General features: G+C 34.3%; 2 protein-coding genes and 1 long non-coding RNA gene across 10 annotated transcripts; all 3 read left to right on the top strand.

Moving 5' to 3' along the window:
- The first annotated feature begins 261 nt into the window (after nt 1–261).
- Ssdp (Sequence-specific single-stranded DNA-binding protein) lies at nt 262–21,258 on the top strand. Of its 8 annotated transcripts, none has more exons than XM_072906326.1 (14): nt 262–1,403; nt 3,246–3,336; nt 3,443–3,504; nt 3,700–3,784; nt 3,957–3,998; nt 4,245–4,331; nt 6,597–6,704; nt 7,188–7,262; nt 7,521–7,569; nt 8,271–8,300; nt 9,433–9,644; nt 9,756–9,926; nt 10,095–10,295; nt 11,672–13,154. In XM_072906326.1, the coding sequence occupies exons 1-14, from the start codon at nt 1,348–1,350 to the stop codon at nt 11,678–11,680; spliced, it is 1,278 nt and encodes a 425-aa protein (XP_072762427.1). In that variant the 5' UTR covers nt 262–1,347; the 3' UTR covers nt 11,681–13,154. The 8 variants fall into 8 exon arrangements, with proteins under 8 accessions (XP_072762427.1, XP_072762428.1, XP_072762429.1 ...); XM_072906321.1 differs by lacking the exon at nt 11,672–13,154 and adding an exon at nt 16,756–21,258 and having other exon boundaries at nt 267–1,403; XM_072906322.1 differs by lacking the exon at nt 11,672–13,154 and adding an exon at nt 16,756–21,258 and having other exon boundaries at nt 268–1,403; nt 3,246–3,318.
- Nucleotides 1,482–2,532, top strand: LOC140673402 (uncharacterized). The gene is made up of 2 exons (XR_012048054.1): nt 1,482–2,423; nt 2,497–2,532. It is a non-coding gene; the product is annotated as an uncharacterized lncRNA (long non-coding RNA).
- A 147-nt stretch (nt 21,259–21,405) lies between the features above and the next one.
- Nucleotides 21,406–24,724, top strand: LOC140673379 (odorant receptor 13a-like). The gene is made up of 9 exons (XM_072906330.1): nt 21,406–22,011; nt 22,160–22,276; nt 22,429–22,546; nt 22,913–23,174; nt 23,334–23,453; nt 23,597–23,687; nt 23,770–23,909; nt 24,067–24,199; nt 24,301–24,724. Exons 1-9 carry the CDS (start codon nt 21,721–21,723, stop codon nt 24,349–24,351), a joined length of 1,323 nt encoding a protein of 440 aa, XP_072762431.1. The 5' UTR covers nt 21,406–21,720; the 3' UTR covers nt 24,352–24,724.
- The last annotated feature ends 228 nt before the right edge of the window (nt 24,725–24,952 follow it).

Raw genomic sequence — 24,952 nt, forward strand, 5'->3', positions numbered from 1 at the left:
GGGAGGAACGCGTATCTACCAGTCTACTTATCTGCGTGTTAGTCGTGCAGCGCGTGCGAAATCTACGAGTTATACTTCCGAACTTGCCCGTGTTTACACGACGGTGTATAAGTTCAACCCGCTCTTACTTCTCCGTCTCTTCCCTCTCTCTCTCTCTTTCCCGTAACTCGCGTGTGCGTGTCGTTGCGTGCGTACGTGCGCACGCGCGCGTGAGCGAGCGAGCGAGCGTCAGACGTGTGTCCGTGTGCGTATGCACACCACGATTGCGGTTACACAGTGACAGCGCACCGTTTCTCGAGACGCTTTCGGGCAGCGCGCGCGACAAAACGAGACTCGTCGAGGACGAAGACCGCGTCTGAGACGACCACCGGGTCTGAGTCTAGTGCGTACGATCCCCGGTGCGACGATGTGGCGAGAGGAGACGAGGCCGACGATAGTGGTTGACCAGGAGTGAAAAGTGCAACGACGGTGAAGTGAGAGAGCGACCGGACGACGACGACGACGCCGCCGCCGCGAGTGACGATATCGAAGGCGATCGAAGACGAGAGACGCGCGTAAGCGTCATATATACATATATATATATATAATACGCAATACCGTAATACACAGTGTGTCCCGGAAGGAAGTGCAGTGGAAGGATGAGGACGTCGACGGCGGTTGCGGCGACGAGGCGCCGCCAGCGACGCACCTGAATCGACGGTGATGACGACGCCGTGGATACGTCGCACCGTGTCGTTCCAATATCGCGCAGTAGGAACCTCCTCGCTCCGATTGTGAGTCGACGGCTGTTCGTGACACGACGAAAGCGTGAGGGAGAAGACCTTCGTCTTATCTGTGTGCTGGCGAGAGGTGAAGGAAGAGAGAAAAAGAGAGAGACAACTTACCTCCCGAGTGTAAAAGAGAAAGAGAGAAAGAAGAGAGATAGAGAAAGAGACAGCGCGTCGAACGACGAGTGATTGCAGCTTTTCTCGGTTCGCGTTTATAGTTTGACACGAGTCTCACGTTGTCGCAAGCGACCAACAACAACAGCAGCAGCAGCAGCAACGACGACGACGACGACGAAGACGACGACGGCAGCGGCACGTCGGAGGGATTACCATCGCTCGTACGAGCGAGCGAGACAGACGCCGACCGCGCGCACACACACGGACGCCACGCACGACGGCCGCGCACACGGACGGTGCGCGCGCGCGCGCCACAGTCCCCGATCTCCCGTTCTTTTCACTCCGGCTGTCCGAGCCGAGCCGAGCCGAACGCGGCGATTTCCAGCGGCGGGCATCGGAGGATATACACGGCGGCGCACTTGTGTGTTTACGCTGGAAGGATTGACCGGCCACCACGGCGACCATGTACGCGAAGGGAAAAGGGTCGTCCGTGCCTTCGGACTCTCAGGCGAGAGAAAAGTACGTATCATGTATGCGGAGAGGCAGATGAGCACGAGCTGGAAGAGAGAGAGAGAGAGAGAGAGAGAGAGAGAGAGACAGAGAGTATGGGAAATTGTGAAAACTCTACGCCGGCCATTGATCGCTCCGACACGGCAACTCCATTTTTCTCGAGCATCCTCCTGGCGGCTCCCCTCCTTCCCCCCGCCCCTCCGCCTGTTCCCCTCTCCCGCGCTCGTCCGTGCGGTTCTCACCCCCTTCCCCTCCCCTCTCTCTCTTTCTCTCTCTCTGTCTGTCTGTCTGTCTGTGTCTCTGTCTCTTTCTTACCGTCACTCGGTTCTTTTTGCTAGAAGAAGCGCGCGTACACCGATGAGTCGCGCGTACGTCTCGAGGAGAACCCGGTTCGTCGGGTTATAATCCAGTTTACCGATGCGACGAGCTCTGCCGATTTGTTTCGTCCTTTGTCCGTTCTCTTGTTCAAACGTCACGACGCTTCCCGCCCTCGCCCCGCTCGAGATCGATTCGAGTTCTTGACGTGCGAAAGGATGATATTTGATCGTTCGCGCGACAGGCGTTTTATCGCGAGATAAAAGTCCGAAAGGAGATTCGCGATACGACGCTGTCAAGCGAATAATCTCGATTTCAAAATTTCGACTCTCTTTCAATCAAGAAGCTTATTCTTAAATGGCGCGAAACAAACCTTAGCGCGAGTAAACTTTCAAAGTTTAATCGACGTTGGAATTTTAGCATGGATTAAATTTTTTTTTTTTTTTTTTTTTTAAGTAACGATAGATAATTCAGATTATAGCTATTTTTGACATCTAATTTTTTTTTTTTTTTTTTTTTTTTTTTTTTTTGTAACAAAGGTTTTTCCTTTTTAATTGCATTTCTTACGCAAATTTGTTGCCTCTCTTTCCTGCCAAAGATTGAAGATGCATTAATTTTATATTGAAAAAGTGAAACTAAAAGGACAAACTTGTAGAATAAGCTCGGGAATTCGTTAAAAATGGACGCAAAACTGTTGACACGACCAAATGCAGGGTAGGCAATTAATTCTAAATTTAAATTACGATTTTATTTGTAAGGTAATCTCTTGATTAATTTTTTTATTTAGTTGCAGTAAAAATTCAAAAAGTTATAATTCAACTAATCAATTGGCAAAACTAATCTCTATTTATGGTTGGACTTGCAGTTACTGTGTTAACGAAAACAAAAATAAAGAAAGAAACAGTAACGCCAAAAAAAAAAAAAATTGGAGGAGAAAGAAATTTCGGAGCCCGAAGAGCGAAAAGGAAATAAGAAGAGAATGGATGATATGATGATCCGGAGTCGACCGGCTGTGAAAATTGTTTAGCCGAGATTCTTCTCGCGCGTAACCCGCTTTCTCGTAAAAGGCGATTGATCTGCTCGCGCTGTCAGTCACTTTAAACGAGCACGCGCCCCGATTCGCGAATCGGCGTAATTCCCGCGCCATGTTCGCATATCGCTCGCGAAGCCGGTCTCGCCGCGAAATGCATTTCGCTCAGATGCGCGTCATGTGCGTATCTACCTGCCTACCCACCTACGTGGGGAAAGTCGGCGTTAAAACTTTACGTTTTAACGGACGACCCCATAAGGAAATGCAATTTCGTCGGCGTAGAGAGGCGGCCTCGCCGAGTAAAATACGGGCTTTCTAAAACGATAATAAAGAAAAAGAATGCCAGGTTGCATCGTCATTTTCATAAGCCCAAGTTTATCCTTTTTCTATTGCGTTTCACTTCCAAATTTTTTTATTTTTTTTTTTTTTATTTTTACCTGAATATTAATTATTCGAAATTGAAAAGTTTTCAATTTAAAGGTCTCTAACTAGATGCATTGTTGCAGATTGGCACTCTACGTGTATGAATACTTGCTACATGTAGGTGCACAAAAAGCAGCACAAACATTCCTGTCAGAGGTAATAATCAGTCCACAGGTAATAATGTAATAAGGGTAAACTTTTTTTAATTATTTTTATATCTGTATTATATATTCTGTAATAACGTGTTTATCCTCTAATATCGTTTGTTATGTTATTGTAGATTCGATGGGAAAAAAATATTACACTTGGAGAACCACCTGGGTTTTTACACTCTTGGTGGTGGTAAGTACAAGTGCTTACTGCGCTTGATGGCTGGCACATTGACCGAAGCATCCTCGCTAAGAAAAAGCCAATATTTTTTTTTTCATTTGTTTTTTTTCATATATTACTAAATATAAATGCTTATCATGCTATTATCCGCTTATCATACAGAATATCTTAATATAATATAAAATAACTGTTGTGAAATTATTTCAGTGTCTTTTGGGATCTGTACTGTGCGGCGCCCGAAAGAAGAGATTCCTGTGAACATAGCAGTGAAGCCAAAGCATTTCATGACTATGTAACTATATCAAGAATAATAAAATGTTTTTTTTTTTTTTTTTTTTTTAATCTAGAAAATTATTACTAATTATTTAAATATTAAAACTTGAGTTTTAATATTTAAATATAAAAAGTATACAAGTATACAAGTATTTGTAACGTATTGCTTACATTGTGTATTATTGTTACAGGGATTTGTGAACAGTGCTTACAACGTCAATGGTATTGCACATGTAAGTTGAAAAATTTATATCAAGTTATCAATTTATATTAAATTAAGCATATAACTTTTTAAACTCTTTCTATTTTAATACATATATTTATGTAGTTATATTAATATAATTATATTTAATAATTATAGTAGTCAGAGAGGAAGCAATCTTATTCTTTTTTATAAACTAGATATTTTTTTCCAAGCTAAATAAATGCTTATATTAGGTAGATTATACATTAACACTTACAAAATTCTTAATTTACAGAACGCTGGGCCAGCTCCATCTCCAATTAGTCAGATGCCACCAAATGATGGAATGCCTGGTGGTCCCATGCCTCCCGCTTTCTTCCCAGTGAGTCTTCATTCATTTTACAACATCAAACTGTCTTAATACCATTTGTTTTCCTCAATCTTTACTTTACAGAGTATGAAGTGAAAAAAAAACCACCGTTACTTAATTAAGTTGACTTAATTAAGTCATCACATAATTGCATTTATTAATCTTACCGTTAAAATGGATTCTAATATTTGGTGAACAGAAAAGATTCATTCAATTTTAATTTTAATAATTAAATTATATTTATTATTATTATAATAATTGATATTATAACCGTCTTAATATCTTTTCTAAGATATTCTCTCGATATATATATATATATATATATATATATAGGTTTTGCACGAGAATTATTAGATATTTTGGAGAGAAAAAGAAAATATTAAAATACATTATTAGCGAGTATCAAGTAAAACTTAAACTAATTTCTTACATACGTACATCTAGTCTCATAGATATATAATATTTATATGTATATATTATACATAGTCACATATATCTGTCATCATTGTTATGCATACATATAGTCCTGATTTAAAATTTACACTTGATTCAAAGCATCACACAATTAGGCTAAATGAAAATTAAGAAAGTGTAACATAATTTAGTAGTAGGTCAAAAGAAAACATTCTTAATTTACATAGTAGATAATGAGAAAGGAAAAAGAAAGAAATTAATATTTCATTTAGATATTGTTTAAAATAACAGTTGTTAATTAATATTAGAATTTTTAAATATGTTATATCTAGATGGACGATAGAACCGATTTTTGTACTTATAATCATCTTCTTTAAGTTTGATACAAACAAACTAGTTATGCATTTTTACATAATGCATATTTATTCAACTAAGCATATTGATGTATCCCTACATTATTGATAAATGTACACGCAGCTGTAGTCGTCATCAACTCGTTTTGAAACAAGTGTACATTCAAAAGACGTTCTTATGTCATGCTTGTCTATACTGTATATATGTTACTTACTTTCTCTCTGCTCTCTATCTAATACTTGTATGTGCGTTCTTGTACCATTTTCACTGTTTCATCTCCTTGGCTCATAAGGCAAATCTAGAAGTTTTATATGACGCGAACAGGATTATATAGATGTTAGAATACATTTATAGCACAATATTGTAATACTGTAAGCTGTATTACGACGAGTGTACTGCTTTGTGCTGGTCGTGTCCCATAATGTATGAAAATATTATAGACAAATTGTTGTTTTTGATTCGTTATATCTGCAAAGTATAAATTTCAATATTTTTACATGGCCAGCCAAAGTTATACTCTTTAGAATGTATGAGATAACTAACATGGAAGCCTGCTTAGAGTGTAGTCTAGTCTCTTTTACAAGTGGTCCGCAATTGATTCACGCTACTTTTGAAAGGCGCGTTAATTTTATATAAAAATTAATTATTACGAGATTAATTATACATATTGATCTATAAAAAGAAATTTAAAGCATATATGAGATTTATAACGATGTGTATATAACTTTATGATATAATAATAGCTATATAAAATATTCGTAATTGTACACAAGCAGAAAGTAGAAACTTTTCATTATTTGTGATCACTTTTATTAATATTTTATGTACAGATCTTTTTAAGAATGTAAATACGATTTTATAATTTATAATTTATATAATTAGTGATTTAATAATAGCCATAATATTTATTGATTATATTAAAGTATAAATTATAATATACAATATAAAAAAGAAAATTGAAATATTATATAAATATGCAATATAAAGATATAAAATTATGGAAAAGGGGAATAATATGACGCATTTATTGCTTGTCAAAGTAGCCACTCTCGTACTAAATTAGACAAAGATAAAATATTACATAGTATATAAATGAAAGGGAGATGGAATTTCTCTCTTTAGATCTTTCTAACTTAATAGGTATTTTGTAATGCTTAGGAGTCATCATTTCCCCTACAACGTTCGTTTTTTACATTCATTGCTGTACATTTTACAATTGATTGGCATCCTTTCGTACTCTTGTATGTCTCATTTCACTCAATTTAGTGTTAGAAGCGATCTCTCACATACGAGTTGTAATTACGAAAAGGAGAAGTACAGAAGGACAGACGAGGAAACGTCATGATTTGAATGAATGATTTTCCTAATTACAACTTTTTTTTCGGGTAACTCTTAAGATGCTGAGACCGATCATAGTATTAACACAATCATCCCCAAAAGCCTTCTAGTCTAGCTGTTGCCTGGATCGCAGTGTTGCTACATGTCTGTCGTTTGCGTTGCTTGTTGCAGAACAACTCGACAATGCGACCATCTCCGCCCACACACCCCTCATCACAGCCATCCCCCCAGCACCCCCAGCCACCCCCGCCCCCACACTCGCAGATGATGCCCAATCAGGTAAGCCTCATTCAACACATACACTCTCACTCATGAAGAATCACTTGTTCCGCTGTGTCATCGCACCATATCATGGCATAACCGAAACTCATAACTGTCATAATTGCTATAACTGTTTCCTTCTTGATGTCCGAATATATATTACAGAAATATATCGCATAAGGTTTTTCTATGATAATGTGAACATATATTTACGATATACAATCAATGTGACTCATATTCAGAAAATGCTTAAAAAATACATGTAATGATATAACCAACTCATGTGCTGCGATGAACTTGACTGAACTTGCATATTTTATGGCCTATCATCTCACGGATTGCTTATTGTGGCTGCCTGGTATTTATACTATATCTAGCCAGTTCTGTGTATAGAAAGTAATCATGACTGACACTTTATACGAATATTTTTAATTTACACCTTCAAATTATGACTATGATTGTTACAAAATCAACGTGATAAGAATTCATTTTCTGTTACAGTTTATGGGCCCCAGATATCCAGCAGGGCCACGTCCCGGAGTACGTATGCCACAAATGGGCAATGACTTCAATGGGGTAAGTGTATGAGAAAACTTATTATTCATATGTCATGATTGATGTTTAGAGATATTTTTGTTATTATTTAAAAATATCTTGAAAATATCTCGTTAAAGTATATAAATAAACGAGAGAATATATTACTGTGCTATACATTCATGATTTTCGATTTTAATAATTTATTTTTATGTTTTAAATTTATATAAAAAATATAGAAATGTATTTTCATACAGAATATTGTAAATTTATAACGTTATATTTTTATTTTTCTTACAGCCGCCAGGACAACCAATGATGTCAAATAGTATGGATCCTACTAGGCAAGGTAAGAGATCATTTACATGCCGGTATTATATTACTTTTTTTCTGGCATTGACGAGAATTGCGAGAGGAGAATGGCATAGACGCATGCATACCAAAAACCACACAGCAATAAACGAATAAGTAATATTTTAAATTGGATTGGATTGCTGTGATGTGGAGTGGATTGGTTTTTGAATTGTCTAGTTACAAGCAGTGGTGTAGTTTGCGTTCGATTGTTACTGCTATACAGTTTTGTGTAATTAGTATGCAAATATGTATCTCTCTCAATGGTTCTCTTTACCAAATATTTAATTTGATATGCTTTTATATGATTTTTTTTCCTTAACAAATAATTTGTGCTGTTACGTGATATTGTGTCTTCCAAAAAATAGTTGGTCATCTCACAAAATCCAGATGCGAGAAAATAAAGTTTATTAAAGATTAAAGAATACTTTCTTAAAGTATTATGAATTTTTTAACTGGTAAATGGGTTGTACACTCAATGTACGTTTAGTAATTACAGTCGCGTCAACATAATTTATCCCAAACTTTTTCCAAGAATTGTTTTTGAATAATTGATCATAGAGATTGTATAGTTATTAGAGATTTTATACCTAGAAATATAATTATATCTACTATACCACTGCAAAATAACTAGGCTCTACTACCATGAACCTGACCTTACCTACCTGCCGTACTAATGTGTGCTCTTGTGTTCCTCAGGCGAAGCTGGAGAATTTGTAGGGTGGCAAGGTAGGAAGCAACCCAGCAACCAAAACACATTCACATAATTTAATCAAGCCTAACTTTTATTTTTTTCTCCTCCTTGCCTTTATTTTTTTTTTAATTTCCAATTTAATAAAGATAATTGCACCGGCTTTGCTCTCTTGCAAAAATTATTCGCGCATTCAAATTAGCATTTAGCATGTGACAATTGTAATTAAATATATTAGACAAATATTTTAGTTATGTGTATAACAAATGACTAAATGTGTATAATTTAGAAAAAAAATTATTTTGACGTAATGCAATAATTGCCTGATACTTTTATGTGCGTCTTTGATTTAAAAAGAAACCATAATATATGTATATATACATTAGATTGAAATACTTTATATATATATATATATATATATATATATATATATATATATATACATATATGGATATTTTTAAATTAAGAGACATATTTGAATGTGTCTAATATCAGCTAAAAATTCTTTGTGAGATTATGCTACATGCAGGTGGAAAAGATAGACTGACCATGTTTGTGTTTAACAATATAATTAAGACAATATTAATGCCACATTTTGTACATGTGCTCTCCTTATAAGATTAAATTACGATCCAAATATTATCTAATAATTATATATTGTATAAAGCGAAGAATTGCTTTTTACATCTAAAATAACTTTTTGGAATTTAATGGTACAACTAAATTTCGGTTTTCTTTTTTTTTCTTTTTTTAAATTGTGGAATATATTAAATATATTAAATTATATTTAAATAATTGTAATATCCTTTGCCTCCCCAAAATACCACGTTGCATTTGCTGTTTCTGTTTACAGCATGAGCTTTTCATTGTTAATTTGTGTGGTGACAATTGTTTGACTAGCATGTCATCTAACGGCTTTTTACTTTGAGCTCGACTTTGCTAAAGCATGACTCTTGATTTCGCACTTTGAGTCCACACTTAATATATCTTTCACACGATAAAGCACACACAATCTCATACACAATTTATTATATCGTAGAATTTACAAGTTCACGAAAAGTTTAGTCTACAAGATCGTAATTAGCATTTAGTATTAACATAGAGCTAGAACAAACGTTAACAGTTTCATATTTAGCTATCAAATATACCGAACTTTACCTACTATCCTAGGTCCACCGGGAATGAGCCCCATGAATCCAAGAATGAATCCTCCACGTGGGCCGGGTATGGGTCCGATGGGTCCTGGCAGTTATGGTCCAAACATGAGAGGCCCGCCACCCAATAGTACCTTGGGGCCTGGTGGACCAGGAGGTCCCGGAATGCCACCAATGAGTATGGCTGCTCCGGGTGGTAGACAACAATGGCAGCCAAACACATCTACGGTAGGGTATAAACATATAAATTTTTATCTTTTCATTTAAATTTAGTTTTAACTACGACTTTAAAGAACGCAAAATTTCTAATACGTATCTTTCTATATCTACGATGAGCAGCCGATGAATTATTCGTCGTCATCACCGGGTAATTACGGAGGACCACCTGGATCAACAGGTCCACCAGGACCTGGCACACCTATTATGCCTAGCCCCCAGGACAGCAGCAATAGTGGAGGAGAAAATATGTACACCATGATGAAGCCTGTACCTGGAGGAAATATGCCGGGTGTAAGTATAATTAACTAAATACATATGTCGGTATATATTAAATTCTCTCATTATAATTACTATTATATTCAGCAAGTTAGAAAAAAATTGGAAATTTTATTGCAACTTAAAAAATAGCGAATGTAATGTTTAAAATATTTACATAGAAAGATGGACGATATATTTTAGGATTTTCCAATGAGCGGCGGACCAGAGGGCGGTCCAATGGGACCCATGGGTCCTAATACAATGGGTCCGGTCTTAAACGGCGACGGTCTCGACGGGATGAAAAACAGTCCAGCGAATGGCGGTCCTGGAACACCGCGGGAAGATAGCGGCAGTGGAATGGGTGATTATAATCTGGGAGGATTCGGAGCTCCTGGAGAGAATGTGAGTATACACAGGTTCTTTAACAAGTTCTTTAACAGGTGACTCGATGTGTTGTTGGGAATTTGTATGCCGATATTTTTGCTCGATAAATCATTCCTCTTCCTATCCATTCACTTTATTGAAGAGAGTGAGAGAGAAAGATTAAATTTGAAAGAAATAATTTTCAATTATTATTGTTTTTATATATACTATATGGCATACAAATTCATGTTACAACTTTTGTCGCCCTCCTAATCATCTTAATTAACAGCCACAAGTGCTTCTATCAGTACGGCGGATATTTCACATATTTTGCTAAAATAATATGGGTTCAGTGACACGTTCAAAGGGATTTACCTTCAGCCTTGCTCCAACAGGCTTGTTTGTTAATGCTTTCTTACAAAATATTATTTGTCCCTAAAAATTTTTCGAAAGGTGTTTTGTTTAATCACGCGTTATATATGGTATTTTGGCAAATTTAATCAGCCAGTCACATTTGATCGCATCTAATATGTCATATAACCGTATTCGCTGAAACTACGTCTAACTACTATCGCACTAACAGTTATGTCTAACGATACAGTTATAAAGTAAGCAGAAAGATAAAGAAACTTAACGTAACGTTAATCTAAACATGTGTTTTATTTTATATAAGATAACAAGATCGCGGATATAACTATTAAATTAAATTAAAAAAAAAAAAAAAAAAAGTATCTCTAGCATAAGATAAAATTTCGTTCTTTTCAATATGATATTTATTCGATTTATATTAAGTATGATAGTTTTAATTTCATTACTTGAATTTGATTTCTCTTATTTTAGGTATCTTGAATTTTTTCTGCGTACTTTATAAAATGAGATATAAAATTACTTTCGTGCGACAAAGTAACCGAATTTTTGATTGAATCGCGTGAACAATTGTTTACATGCTAATCTTATATGCTGTTGTATAAGATTATCGGTAGGATATGACAAGGAACAGTCACGACGCTTTCATCTCTGATTATGTTGAAACTTTGTCGATTTACATGATAATGGAAAATGAAGATTCTTTTGCCAAAACAAAGATTCGTTAAGAGATTGAAATCGTTACAACGATCGAAAAATATACTTGTGTCAAAAATGATATTTATATGCATATACTCAAACATTTTTTCTAATTATTATTTAGAATAATAGTTTTTATATTTTAAAGAAATTTTTAAACGCAATTTTTAATCTCACATACTTTAATTTAAAATTTTTTTCCAAGCCATTCATTGTTTATACGCGTGTTTTATCTCGAAAACGGAAACGTGTTGTATAAAAGAAAATGTGGCGGCGTCGCGGACGTTCCTTGCGAGCCGAAGAGAGTTATCAGTAATCACGTACGTGCACCTTCTCTGTATTCTCGACAGTTTTTTTAAAAAGTCAAGTCGCCTTGGAGCCAGCCCCGAGTTCGTAGATGCCGTAGACTCTACACGTGGTGCCGGTATATATATAATATACCGTAATGTGCGGAAAAAAAGCATCGTACTCGCTGCGTATTCACGTGTTCCATGATGCGTTCCGGCTAGTTTCGTTATAGTCCGGCATATGTAGTTTCGTCAATGGGCTCTTACACAACGCTCGTACAACGAGCTGTAGAGCGAAAGAACAGAAAGGGATATTCGTGTCAGACGCGGCGTAACGTGCGGCCGTTATTGATTGCTCCTACTCGATTAGAGTTAGCACTTAAGCGCTCATTCATTGCACTATTACTGCTATTACTACTACTACTATTACTATTACTACCTACTACTACTACTAAATGGCGCAGATACTTTAACAACGATTATTCGTACACGTGCGATTCGCCGCGTAGGAATAAAATATGTATATGCTTTCTCTAAATACTCAGAAGGTTGCAAGACTAGATATATTCGTTTTTATATTTCTTTTTTTACTACGATAATATGATTATATCTATAATTTGATAACGCGGAAGCTAGTAAACAGTTTACTTAAGATCTTTTTAGCAGATTATTTTCTATTATTTATATTTATTTGACAATTAGGTCATAAGCAAAGGTGCCTGAAAAATTACGTAAAGATTGTTACAAAGGGACATATTACATACACATATACGCACATACACACTCGCCTACACGAATAGGATATACGTACATAACTGTCCGCTACTGTGATTACTAATCGCATAATTATTAATCGATTTTTACGCTCTTGTTTTTTATCATGTTTAAACTTACTATTCTAATTTGTATTAGTGTTGTCAGTATATAAGTTTAGCTACTCGGATAAATTCTACTCGTTATAAATTCGCGAACATTATCCGAGTATTAAAAATCGCAGAGTATCCAGATATTTAAGATCATTGAATATTTTTATTAATCTAATATTTTTTAATTAATTAAGAACAGCGTTTACGAATAGTTTAAAATTTAGATTATTTGTCTATATTTTAATATTTGGAATTAGATACACATATAATATATTCATAAATGTGTGCTGAAAGTTAGTCGAGAATTTCGATTCAATTTATCTAAGAAATATTCATCGATTGTTTATTTCGAAATAAAAAAATTAAAAAAAAAAAAAACAAAAAAAAATACGAGGATAATACTTGAAATCACTGGATATTGACAGCACTAATTTGTATCGGTGTTTGACCTGTTCTTCATCGCATTATAGAGTTTGAAAGCGCAAAAGAATTTTACGACAAGGATATATAGCCCGCGCGTCCACGTGAGAATCTCTTGTAGTTTTAGTTTCTGCATGTCTTGCATAATCACAAGACTCTGTAATGAGATGAATAGTCTAGGCAAGCTCGGACCGAATCCCTCCACTTGTTTGCTCACAATTTGCTCCCGACATTAAGGAGCAAGCGTTTTTTTTTTTTTTTTTTTTCTTCTTGCAGCGTCATTAGCATTGCAATATCTTATGCGTACACGTCGTCCACGAGATACGCGCGGATTATTATCAATTTTATTAACGGCATAAAATCGACGCGAACGTACATACTTATTAGATTAATCAGACGGAACGAGGAAACTCGCGTAGAATCTCCGACATTTTCGAGATTGAATTTTATCGTGTTAACACGGTTAATGTCTAAACACGAGTCGTGCTTTTAATAACTTTTTTTCGTAATAATAGCATAATTACTGTTTGATAATAGAAGTGCGATAATTAAAATCGTTCCTATTTTTAAATCTGATCTCTTACCGAAAATCTGTAGAATCGGTCAACATTACGTTGGTTTCGCCGTTGTTCTTGTACAAAATATATAAAGTTTGTCGCATTGCTCAATTTTTATTGTCATACTCGTAGGACGAAAAGAGAGGTACCTTTAAAGAATTTTTAATCTATTTTTTAATCGTTGACGCTCGAGTGTTCGATTCGGACAACGATGATGATTCGTGTAAGTTAATCGGTCGTAGTTTTCATCTCTTACATACTGGTAGCTAATTAATAAGATTGTACAATGATAGAGGCGGATTTTTCTCAGCGAACGGTATTTCGACAGTTCGAAGTTACGCAGTATTGCGAGGCGAATGGTTTACTGCTACTATAGTTTAAACAAGGTACTTGAGAGAAAGTATAAAAGAATTTTTATATATATATTTATGTGTTATATATTATATATGTATATACATATAAATATACATATAAATATATATAATATATATGCAAATGTTAATATTTTTGTATGAACATAAGATACGTGCGAGTACTGAACCTTTAAAGAGCGAGTATAGATAGAGAAACGGAAGATAATGCGATGTGGGTGAGAGGCGAGAGATTCCCGGAATCCATCCGTCCGCATTGATTATAGGTCAGTACTGGACTATACTGTGCTGCTATTAGTTATGTTTAACTTATAGTGCCGAGAAAATCATTGATGGAATTTTATGTAAAAAAAAAAAAAAAAAAAAAATACACGGAGAGAATGTGGATGAGAAAGAGGGAGAGAGAGAAAGAGAGAGAGAGAGAGAGAGAGAGAGATAAAAGAGAAGGAGCGAATGTGCGTATACGCAAGTGTGCATGCTCTGGGATCGACGGCAAGACACACGCACTTGCAAGATTTTTTTTTTTTTTATCGCCCCGTAAAAAGAATTTGTTGCAAAAAAAAAAAAAAAAAACTATTTCGCTGGACGTTCTTAATGCTTTCGTTTTTTTTTTTTTTTTTTTTTTTTTTCTTTTTCTTTTTTTGGAGGGGGATCGTGGATTAACAGATTGATCGCTACAATAAAAAAAGGGTGTGTTTTTTTGCTTTACATCATTTGCGTTACATTTGTTACGAGATGCGTAAGTACACACATACACACACAAACACACACACACACACACACACACACAGTTTGCTATTGTGAGCGAAAAATCGTGCAAGTTTTTTTTTTTTTTTTTTTTTTTTTAATCTCATCGATCACATGGTAGATTTGCCAAAAGTTGTGATCGCGACTATATAGTGGAAACGTGGTGACGGGTTTTTATTCTGTAATTAAAAGCTTACAATCTCACACACACAAAGCTTGCAATCTGCGAAATTGTTTGCGAGAGATATTGCAGGATAGCCTTGTGCGAGGCTGACCTGCCGATATCCCGGAATTCACGTCTTGCCGTTAAGCCCACACGTCAAACGGAGAAAAGAAAGTACACGCGCTTGTACGGAGAGTCGCAACAATCTTTTCTTTTTTGATCACGAGGTCATACATATACACGAGTCAATGAGTGAAGGAAAAGCTCGGTGAAGCGGTGCATTGAGGGTACGAAGCTCGAAACACGACGACCGGCCTCGAAAATCAATGTGCGATGCCGATTTCGCGATAGTTGATTTCCACGAGAGGAGAAACAAGATTGATTCTCGCGACGTGAGAATTATTCGATTAACGAAGTAACGTAGAGATTCGGGAAAAAGGGGGATGCAGTTTGGTACCCTTAATGCCAACTTACTTGATATTACTCCTCGTTGTAAGCCGAACTCTTATCGCTGAATGGTAACATAATTAATATATGCCTAAGCCAGGGGAGATCGAGACAATAAATGTAATCCTGTTACACTGAGACTATTGCGTTTTTCTTTTTTATTTATTACGATTCAATCCGAGGGGTGCTGGCTATCATCAGTATTTATATATAACTATCTGTGTCTCCGTGTATTTGCACTTGTGCTAATCACATACACATACATCACTTGTGTTTTATTTGTTTGCTTTGATCGTTCCATTAGCCGATTAGTACGCGGTCAGTGTTATTCTTTTTAACGTAAATCACTAATTATTCTATATACATATACATAACTTATTTGCTGGATCTTCCGACACTGACATTTGACGCTAAATCGAAACGTTGCACTATTCACTATTGCTGCGGCTGTGGAACACACATTTGTCATTAATCGATGTTGCACTTTCGTTGAGAGAATGTTACTTTGTTTCATAATATATACATACATATATCTATATACATATATACATATATATATATATGTATATATATATATATAAGCGAAAAACCGGACTAGAACGATAGCTGTATATAGTACTAGCCTGTACTGACCTGTAGCACATGGATGCGTCAGCGCAAAGCGAATCGATGGATTGCGAGAGATCGGAAAAAAAAAAAAAAAAAAAAAAAAAAAGTAACGAGACAAAAACTCCGAAGAAGGCGGAAGAGTCTTTCTCCGCTAGAGAGGAGAAAAACATAAGTGTGTGAAGGACGACACGTCGAGTTTCTCTATAGAGTATCTTTTTTTTTCACTATACTACCTATCGTTTATAGTCGATGAGGTGTGCGTGCGTGGGGGGCAGGCAGCGCTAATAAATTTTTCGTTGTGCCATTATTATTATTATTGTTGTTGTCATTATTATTATTATTATTATTATTATTATTATTATTATTATTATTATTATTATTATTATTATTATTATTATTATTATTATGATTATTATTATCATCATCATCATTATCATTATTATGTTGCTATGTATTATTTTCGGCTCGACACGGGCTTCACTATCTTACGTAACGTCCATGTGTTGTGGGTCAGAGCACCCTTAAGCAAACGAGTACCTTAAGCCCTACTTTTCTTTCGATTCCCGACAATGAGACCGATACCTCCCAGTGTCTTCTCCTACGGAGTTTTTCGTTTTCACGAGCCCGGCCCCTTCACGACGCACCGCCATCACGCTGCGCTTTTAATGCGTATTCACCGGCCAGCGTTTTCGCACGATGGGTGAAGACTGAAACTTTTCGCGGGACTCCTCGGTTTCGTTCGGTTCCCTCGCGAGTTATTCGGGAATGTTTTTATAAAAAAAAAAAATAAATAAATAAATAAATCGTAATCTCTTTTTGGATTGCGTTATCGAAGTTTCGTCGGCCGAATTACCGAGAGTCCCACGAATCTCGCTGGTGAAAGACGCTGCGCGGAACTTTGGGCAAGGTTGGTGGGCCTGCCTGATCGTTTTACCGTGTAACCGGCCTGGTGTTGGTTGATTCACAGGATCAGACCGAGTCGGCGGCCATCCTGAAGATCAAGGAGAGCATGCAGGAGGAGGCGAAGAGGTTTGAGAAGGACTCAGACCATCCCGATTATTTCATACAATAACTCTTCACGAGTCGTTGGACCCCGAGACCAAATTAACAGTCTAAGAGATAAACACAATCGATTTCCTTTTTCTTCCTTTAGTCCAATAACTTAACTATTTCCTTCTCCGCCGTGAAACCACCCTCTCTCTTCCCGTGCGTTTTGTCTTTCCTTCTCTCATGCCTCTCTCGGATCTTCGTTGCATCTCACCATGCAAGATCTTCTTCTTCTCTCTTCTTTCCGAGCCGAGAATGGCGTAAATCGATCTCCGAAGGGCGCAAGAGAGATTCCCCTTCCGTGCGACCCGTCCTTTTTGTTGTCGCGCGTTGCGAGGAGGATCACGACGTGAAGACGAGAGAGAGAGAGAGAGATATCTTTGAGACGGAGACAGAGAGAAAGAGAGCAACTCGATCTCGCGCAACTCTCATGTCGACCGACATTTTCGCACAGCGATATTGTACAGTACCAGATATTGAAAGTGCTGTTATCCTTAAGATGGGTGCACTGCGAGCGAATCAACAGCGAGTTAGGTTTATTCAAAATTTTCCTGTCATTATTTCCTTTTCGTTTTACGAGCGAATCGAGCCACACATCCGTACATCGAATGTTCGATTTTTCTATTTATATTGATTATTCCATTCACAGCACGGCGGTAAACATATTTCCCGGAATTTTTAACAGCGAAAATTCATATTTTCTTCAATGTTTATCGACTTTTAAACTGCGACCGCGAACATTGTTCTATATAGTATCTTAATACATGACGAGGGAAAAGAGGATGAGAGAAATGAAAGAGAGAAAGAGAAAGAATGTGTGTGATAGTATATTAATAGTAAATGTTAAATTTTTGAAATTTTTATGATAAGTAATACAGGACTAATCCGTGAAATTTTTTAAACGATGTTCTCGATCGCAGTCATTAATTATGTGTAACAATCTCCATCGCAATATCAGTGTTGTATGGTCAAATTTATATAATCGAGAACCAATTGTATCAATGTATAGGATAGACCTATAAATTATGATTTGTGCTAGTATTCAGATACTCGAATTGATTCATTTATATTGAAAACTTATCTTATATATAATATATATTTATATTTAAATTTATATATATTATAATTTAAATATAAATTTATATTTTTATATAATTAAAATATAAATATAAATATAAATTTATATTTATATTTATAAGATTAAAATGTAAATTTAAATATAATATTGATAAATTTTACTTTTACTGTATTTATTTATTGTATTATTTCTATTTAATTTTTTTTTTTTTTTTTTTTTAGTTCGGATAATTTAGATCTAAGTTTATGAATTTGTAGATTCAAATTTTAGATATTTAGATTTAGATTATTTGGATACTGTTTAAATTTGAATAATCAGATAAGAATTATATTATTTTTCGTTATAATTGAAACTTCTCTCTCTTTCTTTATATATAGTTTGATTAAATTATGATTTGCCGTTAATCAAAATTGATCTTTAAAACTGTATTTATTCGAAATTTATTTCGAGATTTATTGAAATCTAGTTTGAGACTTCTTAATTCATCTCTAAAGAGTTTATCGATGGCAATCATCGCTAGTGATCATTGTATCGCGATGGAGGTTGTTCGTACAAAGTGGTTCAGATCGTCTGCCATCGTCGTTCAGAAAACCAAGAGCGATGACCGCATACGACGGATCAAAAGGGAATTTAATCGAGCGAAAGGGGAAAAAAAATTTTCCACATAATATATAATCGCCAGCAGTGGCGTGATAAAATGTTTACAATCACGAAGATGGAAGCTGCATCGTTCGAATGGAAGATTTTTGGAATTCCGTCACGATCGAGGACCAAATTTATTTCTACGGTACGATAGGAATGCGATTATCTCACCACGAACCCCTTCGGGGTAAGCTTAGAAAGAAAAGAAAGGGGTGCTTTATTCATCTGTAACCGGTTACAAAGCATTCTGCCAACACTTGGCGCGTCTTTATATATATGTATAATCATGCTTCAAGATCAATCGATCGCAATCGATAACCTTTTATGTTGTTTTTATCATTACAATGATATATAAATAAAATTTAATTTTTTTTTTAGATTTCGTATATGAAACAATTTTGTATAGAAATTTTTTCTTTGAAATTAAAAAAAGATCACACGCACTGTGGGTATAATCGTGATTTGTATTGTAATATATAATTTAATAGCGTTCTATATATAGTACGTTTAATTTTAATCTTCAGGAATCGTTAATATTAAATATTATAGAATTATGTTATTGCATTGGACATAATTATTTCCTAATTAAATAAGAAGTATGAAAAAAAAAAATTGCAATAGTTTTTTATATCTTACATTGCACCACGATTTTCATCGATAAACTTGGCCTGATTGTGAATTGTGTAATTATTGATATATGATTTATCAAAAATATATGTGTGTGTATATATATATTTATTATTGCTAAATTGATGGAAATATTATTTTTGCTTAGATGATAATTATACTTCACTGACCGATGCAATATAGCGTGCATTTTTTTGTAAATTTTACAACACTTCTTCGTAAAAATACTACTGATTTATATTTATTCTTTTTATGAAAGAAACTAGTTATTTTATAATATTAGTCTCTTTAAAAATAAAAATCAAAATTTAGCAACATTCTATTACCTTTCAGGAGATACTTGCTCTTATCAGTATTATGCCAGACATCTTACATGTCTGCTGATAGGTAAGTTATCGACTGTAATTCAGTATCTTGTATACTGCTTGTATAATTGTTAATACATCGTGTCAGGAAGATGATTACACACTTCAACGCTTTGTAACCGGTCGTGAATAATCGTTTAGGACCGCTGTTGTAATAATTTTGATAGACAACGACTAGGTCGAACGAGACTTGTGTAGATGATTCCAGCTTGTATCGGAGAAGTTGCTGTCAGTTTTTATAATCGATGCGTTTATATTCATTTTGCTTTAACAATTTCCTCTTGATATCTGAAATTATTATATTGACTAGATCCGTCATCGAATTTCAATACTATGTATCATTAATTACAAACGTTTTTCAAGACTCGTCTCAAACGCATCGCGCCTTTTATCAAATCAAGACAACACATACACAATAATCCCTCGATTGGCCGCGAATTAATTTAGCATACAATTGGTGACTTTTGCCGGAGGAGATAAGAGGACATGGAATCTACGGTAATCTCGATCGCTCTCTTTACCGTTGAATTCAAGATATTTTACACGGTATTTTGTATAAAAAAAAAAAAAAAAAAAAAAAAACAAAACTGAACAGAATATGTAAGTAAGAAGTCTTTCTGGAGATCATTAAGCTTGTTCTTTTTAGATTTTGCACTTCCTACGCTTTCTTTCTTCCTTTTTTCTCTTTCCAAAGCGTACACGTATAGTTGTTTCGTTTTAAGTACAGAAAGCGTGAAAGAGAGAAGTATACAGCTAATAAGAACAGACCTAATGATCAACCGAGATGTATCGCGACGGAGGAGGATGCTATAATAATAATTTTATTGATTTATTTTAATCTGGCGAATATAAGACGATGAAAATGGATTACCGCAATCTTTTGATGAGAGATTGCGCCCCTTATGTTATATACGTCCTTGTATATTGCTAAGTTTAAATGTATGTATCCGGACTTGGTCATTATCTCTCGCCGTTTATACTTGAAAATATATATTTTATTTTAAAATGTATTTAAAAATATATATTTCGGTATTCATGTGTGAAAGTAAACGAGTGTAAAAAACAAAAAAAAAAAAAGAAATGAAAATTCTTGTCGCGGAAAAATGTATTTAATTTTTTCACTACTTTGAAATGAGAATAATTATTATAATTAACAGAGACGCAATGTTAATATTTATTTTGACTAACAAGATGAAGAAATTGTTGAAAAGATGGAAAAGCAGAGTTTGAGATAATGATCAAGCCCCATTCTTAGTTTACGTATACGCGATCGAGAGGGACCGATCCGATATCGATCGCGATCGAAGGGCATAAAGAAAAGAAAATAGTAGATATATTATAAATCGAGTCGCTCGTATAGTTTTTCGCGGATCAACCATGGCGAAATCGCGGGCGACAGTTGATTATGGGTCAGTTGATTTGTTTGTCAAGCGACGAGCGCACCCACATATTCGGAGCAGCATCCCCCCCCTCCCTCCTCATCCTCGACCGACCCCCTTCTCTCTTGTAATTAATTTACATTTACGCATATTCATTGTAATACCGTTCACACACGGGCTGTAAAACTCGCGCGGCTGACCTCACACATTCTACGAATTCACACATGATTATCGACATAATTATAGATACCTATTACGAGCATAGTATTCAGTAGCATAAATAATAAAGTAATTAAATAAATGTCACACATATATCCTATCAAGTATAATAATTGACGTACTTTTAATCTTGACAATAATTAACTAAAGTAACCAGTTATCGTCAAATTTTGATGAAGAAATAAAAAAGAGAAAGAATTTTGATGAAGAAAATTTTGTTCCAGATTTACAAGGTAAGTGAAACTACATTATACAATGTAAAATTTTATAATCGAAAAAAGATCCTTGTATATGCAAATTTCACTAGTCGGACATTTATATCAGAATTATGTACTTTTTGAAAAATTAAATCACATAATAATAAGTGTACAATAAGTAACATTGCCAGGCTATTCGATATCATCAGGACTACCACATTTTTTGGTTTAGAGTTATTCAGTACACTTGTGTTCAAGACGACGAACATTTCTAAAAGTGTCAACTTGTCAAATTCATTTTTGTCCATGTTATATTTACACGAGACGTATACTTATTAGGTAGGTACATGTCAGTCATGGAACTTCCATTTGATTGCTATGGTAAACGTAGGAGGGAAGGAAGGAAGAGCGGGAATGTATGAAATATTAATTTATTCTCCACGACGGAAAAGACGTCGCGAGGGAAGGTTTATATTAGATATTCGAGCGATATTGTTGTGGCTAATGGAAATTATATCTTTGAAAAGTATGGAACATACCAGGAATTATTATGATGTTAGTAAAAGATTCTTGTGTATAGTCGGTCAGTGGCCTTATCAGAAACCGCAAATGAAACTGTCCCTTTCGGCTTTGACATTGATCGTTTTGGCTTATTGTCTTTTTACGCAGGTAATATTATCGAAAAATTTTTTTCGACACGTGGTTGGAAATTTTACCTCACATATAGAAATTGTTAGAATTTCTAGAGTATCTTGCATATTTTTGATATTTATATCCTTTTTTACTGCAAGCAAGTGTAAGCAAATGCGTTTTTCAGATAGCACAAATTTTTGTATGCGAAGACACACAGTGTATCTTTGAAACTTTACCCCCCCTTATACTGGTGTGGAATTGTTTAGCGAAAGTGCTCGCATACCGATTTAACAGCCAGAAAGTGCGTTTTATCAATATAACTTTTAGCTGTATATCTAATTCGAGAATACAAAATAGATGCAAAATCTTAATTTTGGTTCTTGCTTATATTTGTGTAGCTATTGAGAATATTATATTCAAGATATCAAATGTATTGATGTATGATGTTTGTAGATTAAAGTTCTCACTGATCATTTATTCGTAGACTGGGATACTCTTGAGAATCAGGAAGAACGTAAGATTATGAAAAAATATGCAGAGAATGGCAGATGGTATTCGTTGATATATTCCTGCAAGTAACTCCGCTATTCTTTATTAACAATAAGAATTTTTTCCTATAGAAACAAATATCAGTGTGAGGAGTTGTATTTGACATTAATTATAATAAAAAGAAACATTAAATTTTTTTATTTATATTATAAATATTATGTTATAATATATAATATAATATAATATATATCAATATAAATAATATTTAATAATATAATAAATAATATGTAATATAAATAATATAATAAAAATATAATATATAATACAATATCATATAAATAATACTTATAATATAAATATTATTTATATTAGAAATATTATAAATTTAAACATCTAGGAAATAGAGAGTAGAGACATTTATTCTTAACAAAATTCCTTCTTATTGCAGTGTTCTGTTATACAGCTACTTTATCATTTATAATAACTTCTCTCGTGCCACGTATCATGGACGTTATGTTTCCGTTAAATACTTCGCGTCCAATATTGTTAGCATATCCAGCGCACTATTTCATTAATGAAGAGGAATATTTTTATTGTATTTTTTTCCACATGTTAATTACTGCAATAATAAGTGTGACCGGATTACTTGCGCACGATTGCATGTTCTTTATGTATATCGAACATGTTTGCGGTCTTTTTGCAATAGTCGGGTAATGATTATTTATGTACTTTGCAAACGATATAGCACATATATTTTATAATCAGAAAATAACTTTTTCATTCATATGTTTTATATGTTCAATTACAAGACAAAATTAACAAATTTTTTAAAAATTATAACAATGTATTGGGTCCGGATATATTTGCAGATTTAAATTTAAACATATAAATAAATGTGATATCACGAAAAGTAGTCTGACTGATTGCCCTGATAATTTATATAAAAGAAGAATTACGTTTTCGATTCATACTCATCGAAAAGCTCTGCAGTAAGTTTGTAATGTCGTGAGTTTTTTAAGGAATTTTTAAACCATTCATAATTAAATACAATTTTTAATAATCACGATACGTTCATAATTTTTATCTTTAATAGCCTGATTATTATTATTATTATTATATGTTCTTGGTATAGGTTTGCGAAACTCATTGAAAGTGTTTTTTCCTTATCATTCGCTGTTCAACTTATGCTCTCTACAGTGGGTATTAGTGTTAGTTTACTTCAAGTAAGTTATTTACAATGAAATTGATACACGAGAGATTAAAAAACATATTAAAGATCTAAAACATATTATGATTTTGCTCAAGGTACAGACAAAATTGAATAACGATTTAATGGAAACAATGAGATACAGCCTCTACATAGCTGCTCAATTATTTCACTTATTCTGCTTCAGCTTTCAAGGACAAAAACTGATAGATCATAGTCTCAAAATTTGTGACAAGATGTAAGATAATCAGAGTTCAATTAACATTGATTTTTATATAAAAAGTTTCTTTTTCACATAAAATATTTACAGAATATTTATCATTTCTTATAATTATGATTGTACATTAAAATATATTTATTGCATATATTTTAATTGTTAAATGCTAATTTCCTAGCTATAATAGCGCGTGGTATGAGGTATCGGTGAAGAAACAGAAACTGCTTTTATTTACAATGAAAAAAAGCATCGAAGCCAGTACTTTCACAGCCTGCAAGATATATGTATATTCCATGCAGAATTTCACAATGGTACTATCATGAAGGACATTGCAATGTCATAAGAATAGGCATAAATATTATGCGTATGTAACATATTATATAATCATAAAAGATCAATTTTTTAAATATAGGTTCTGCAGACAGCAATGTCGTACTTTACGGTGCTAGCGTCTATGGAGTGAATGACTCGACGGTGATATTGCATGCGTAGTGAAATAACGCTGAAAAATCCTGCAGAAATATATTATTTTTAACAAATTATTTTAAAACTCTTTATCACAATATATTTAGATTTTATATCGTTTAAAACATGTCAGCTTAAAAGTAATAAAATGTTATTTTATCAATATTTCTACATATTTACTCTCAATACAATATTTCTACAGTTCCCCATTTTCAGTTGCGTAATACTAATTATTTATTTACCAATATTATTAGCTGCACATTACATGCAACACTGACGTTAACGTGAACACGATTCCCAGAAAAACAGAGTCTTTGTCATAATAATATACGGTTTATTTTTATTTCTTTTTGTTATTTTTAGATAAAACGCGTGTGTGTATGAGTTATATAAATAATAAATATTTGTTTTTAATAGTAATTAATAAGTAGCGTTATCTAACTATTTTTGATGCAACTTATTATTTTTTTTAATCATATGTTTTGTACAATTGTTTACATTTCTTAAAGGGTTAGCTCGTCAAATGCAATTCATTCACACCTACATTAAATAAAATGTATATACTTATAAAATAGGTGTCTGCCATGTAATTGCCGGAC

This window comes from Anoplolepis gracilipes, chromosome 14 (assembly GCF_047496725.1).
Source record: "Anoplolepis gracilipes chromosome 14, ASM4749672v1, whole genome shotgun sequence".
NCBI classification, from domain to species: domain Eukaryota; kingdom Metazoa; phylum Arthropoda; class Insecta; order Hymenoptera; family Formicidae; genus Anoplolepis; species Anoplolepis gracilipes.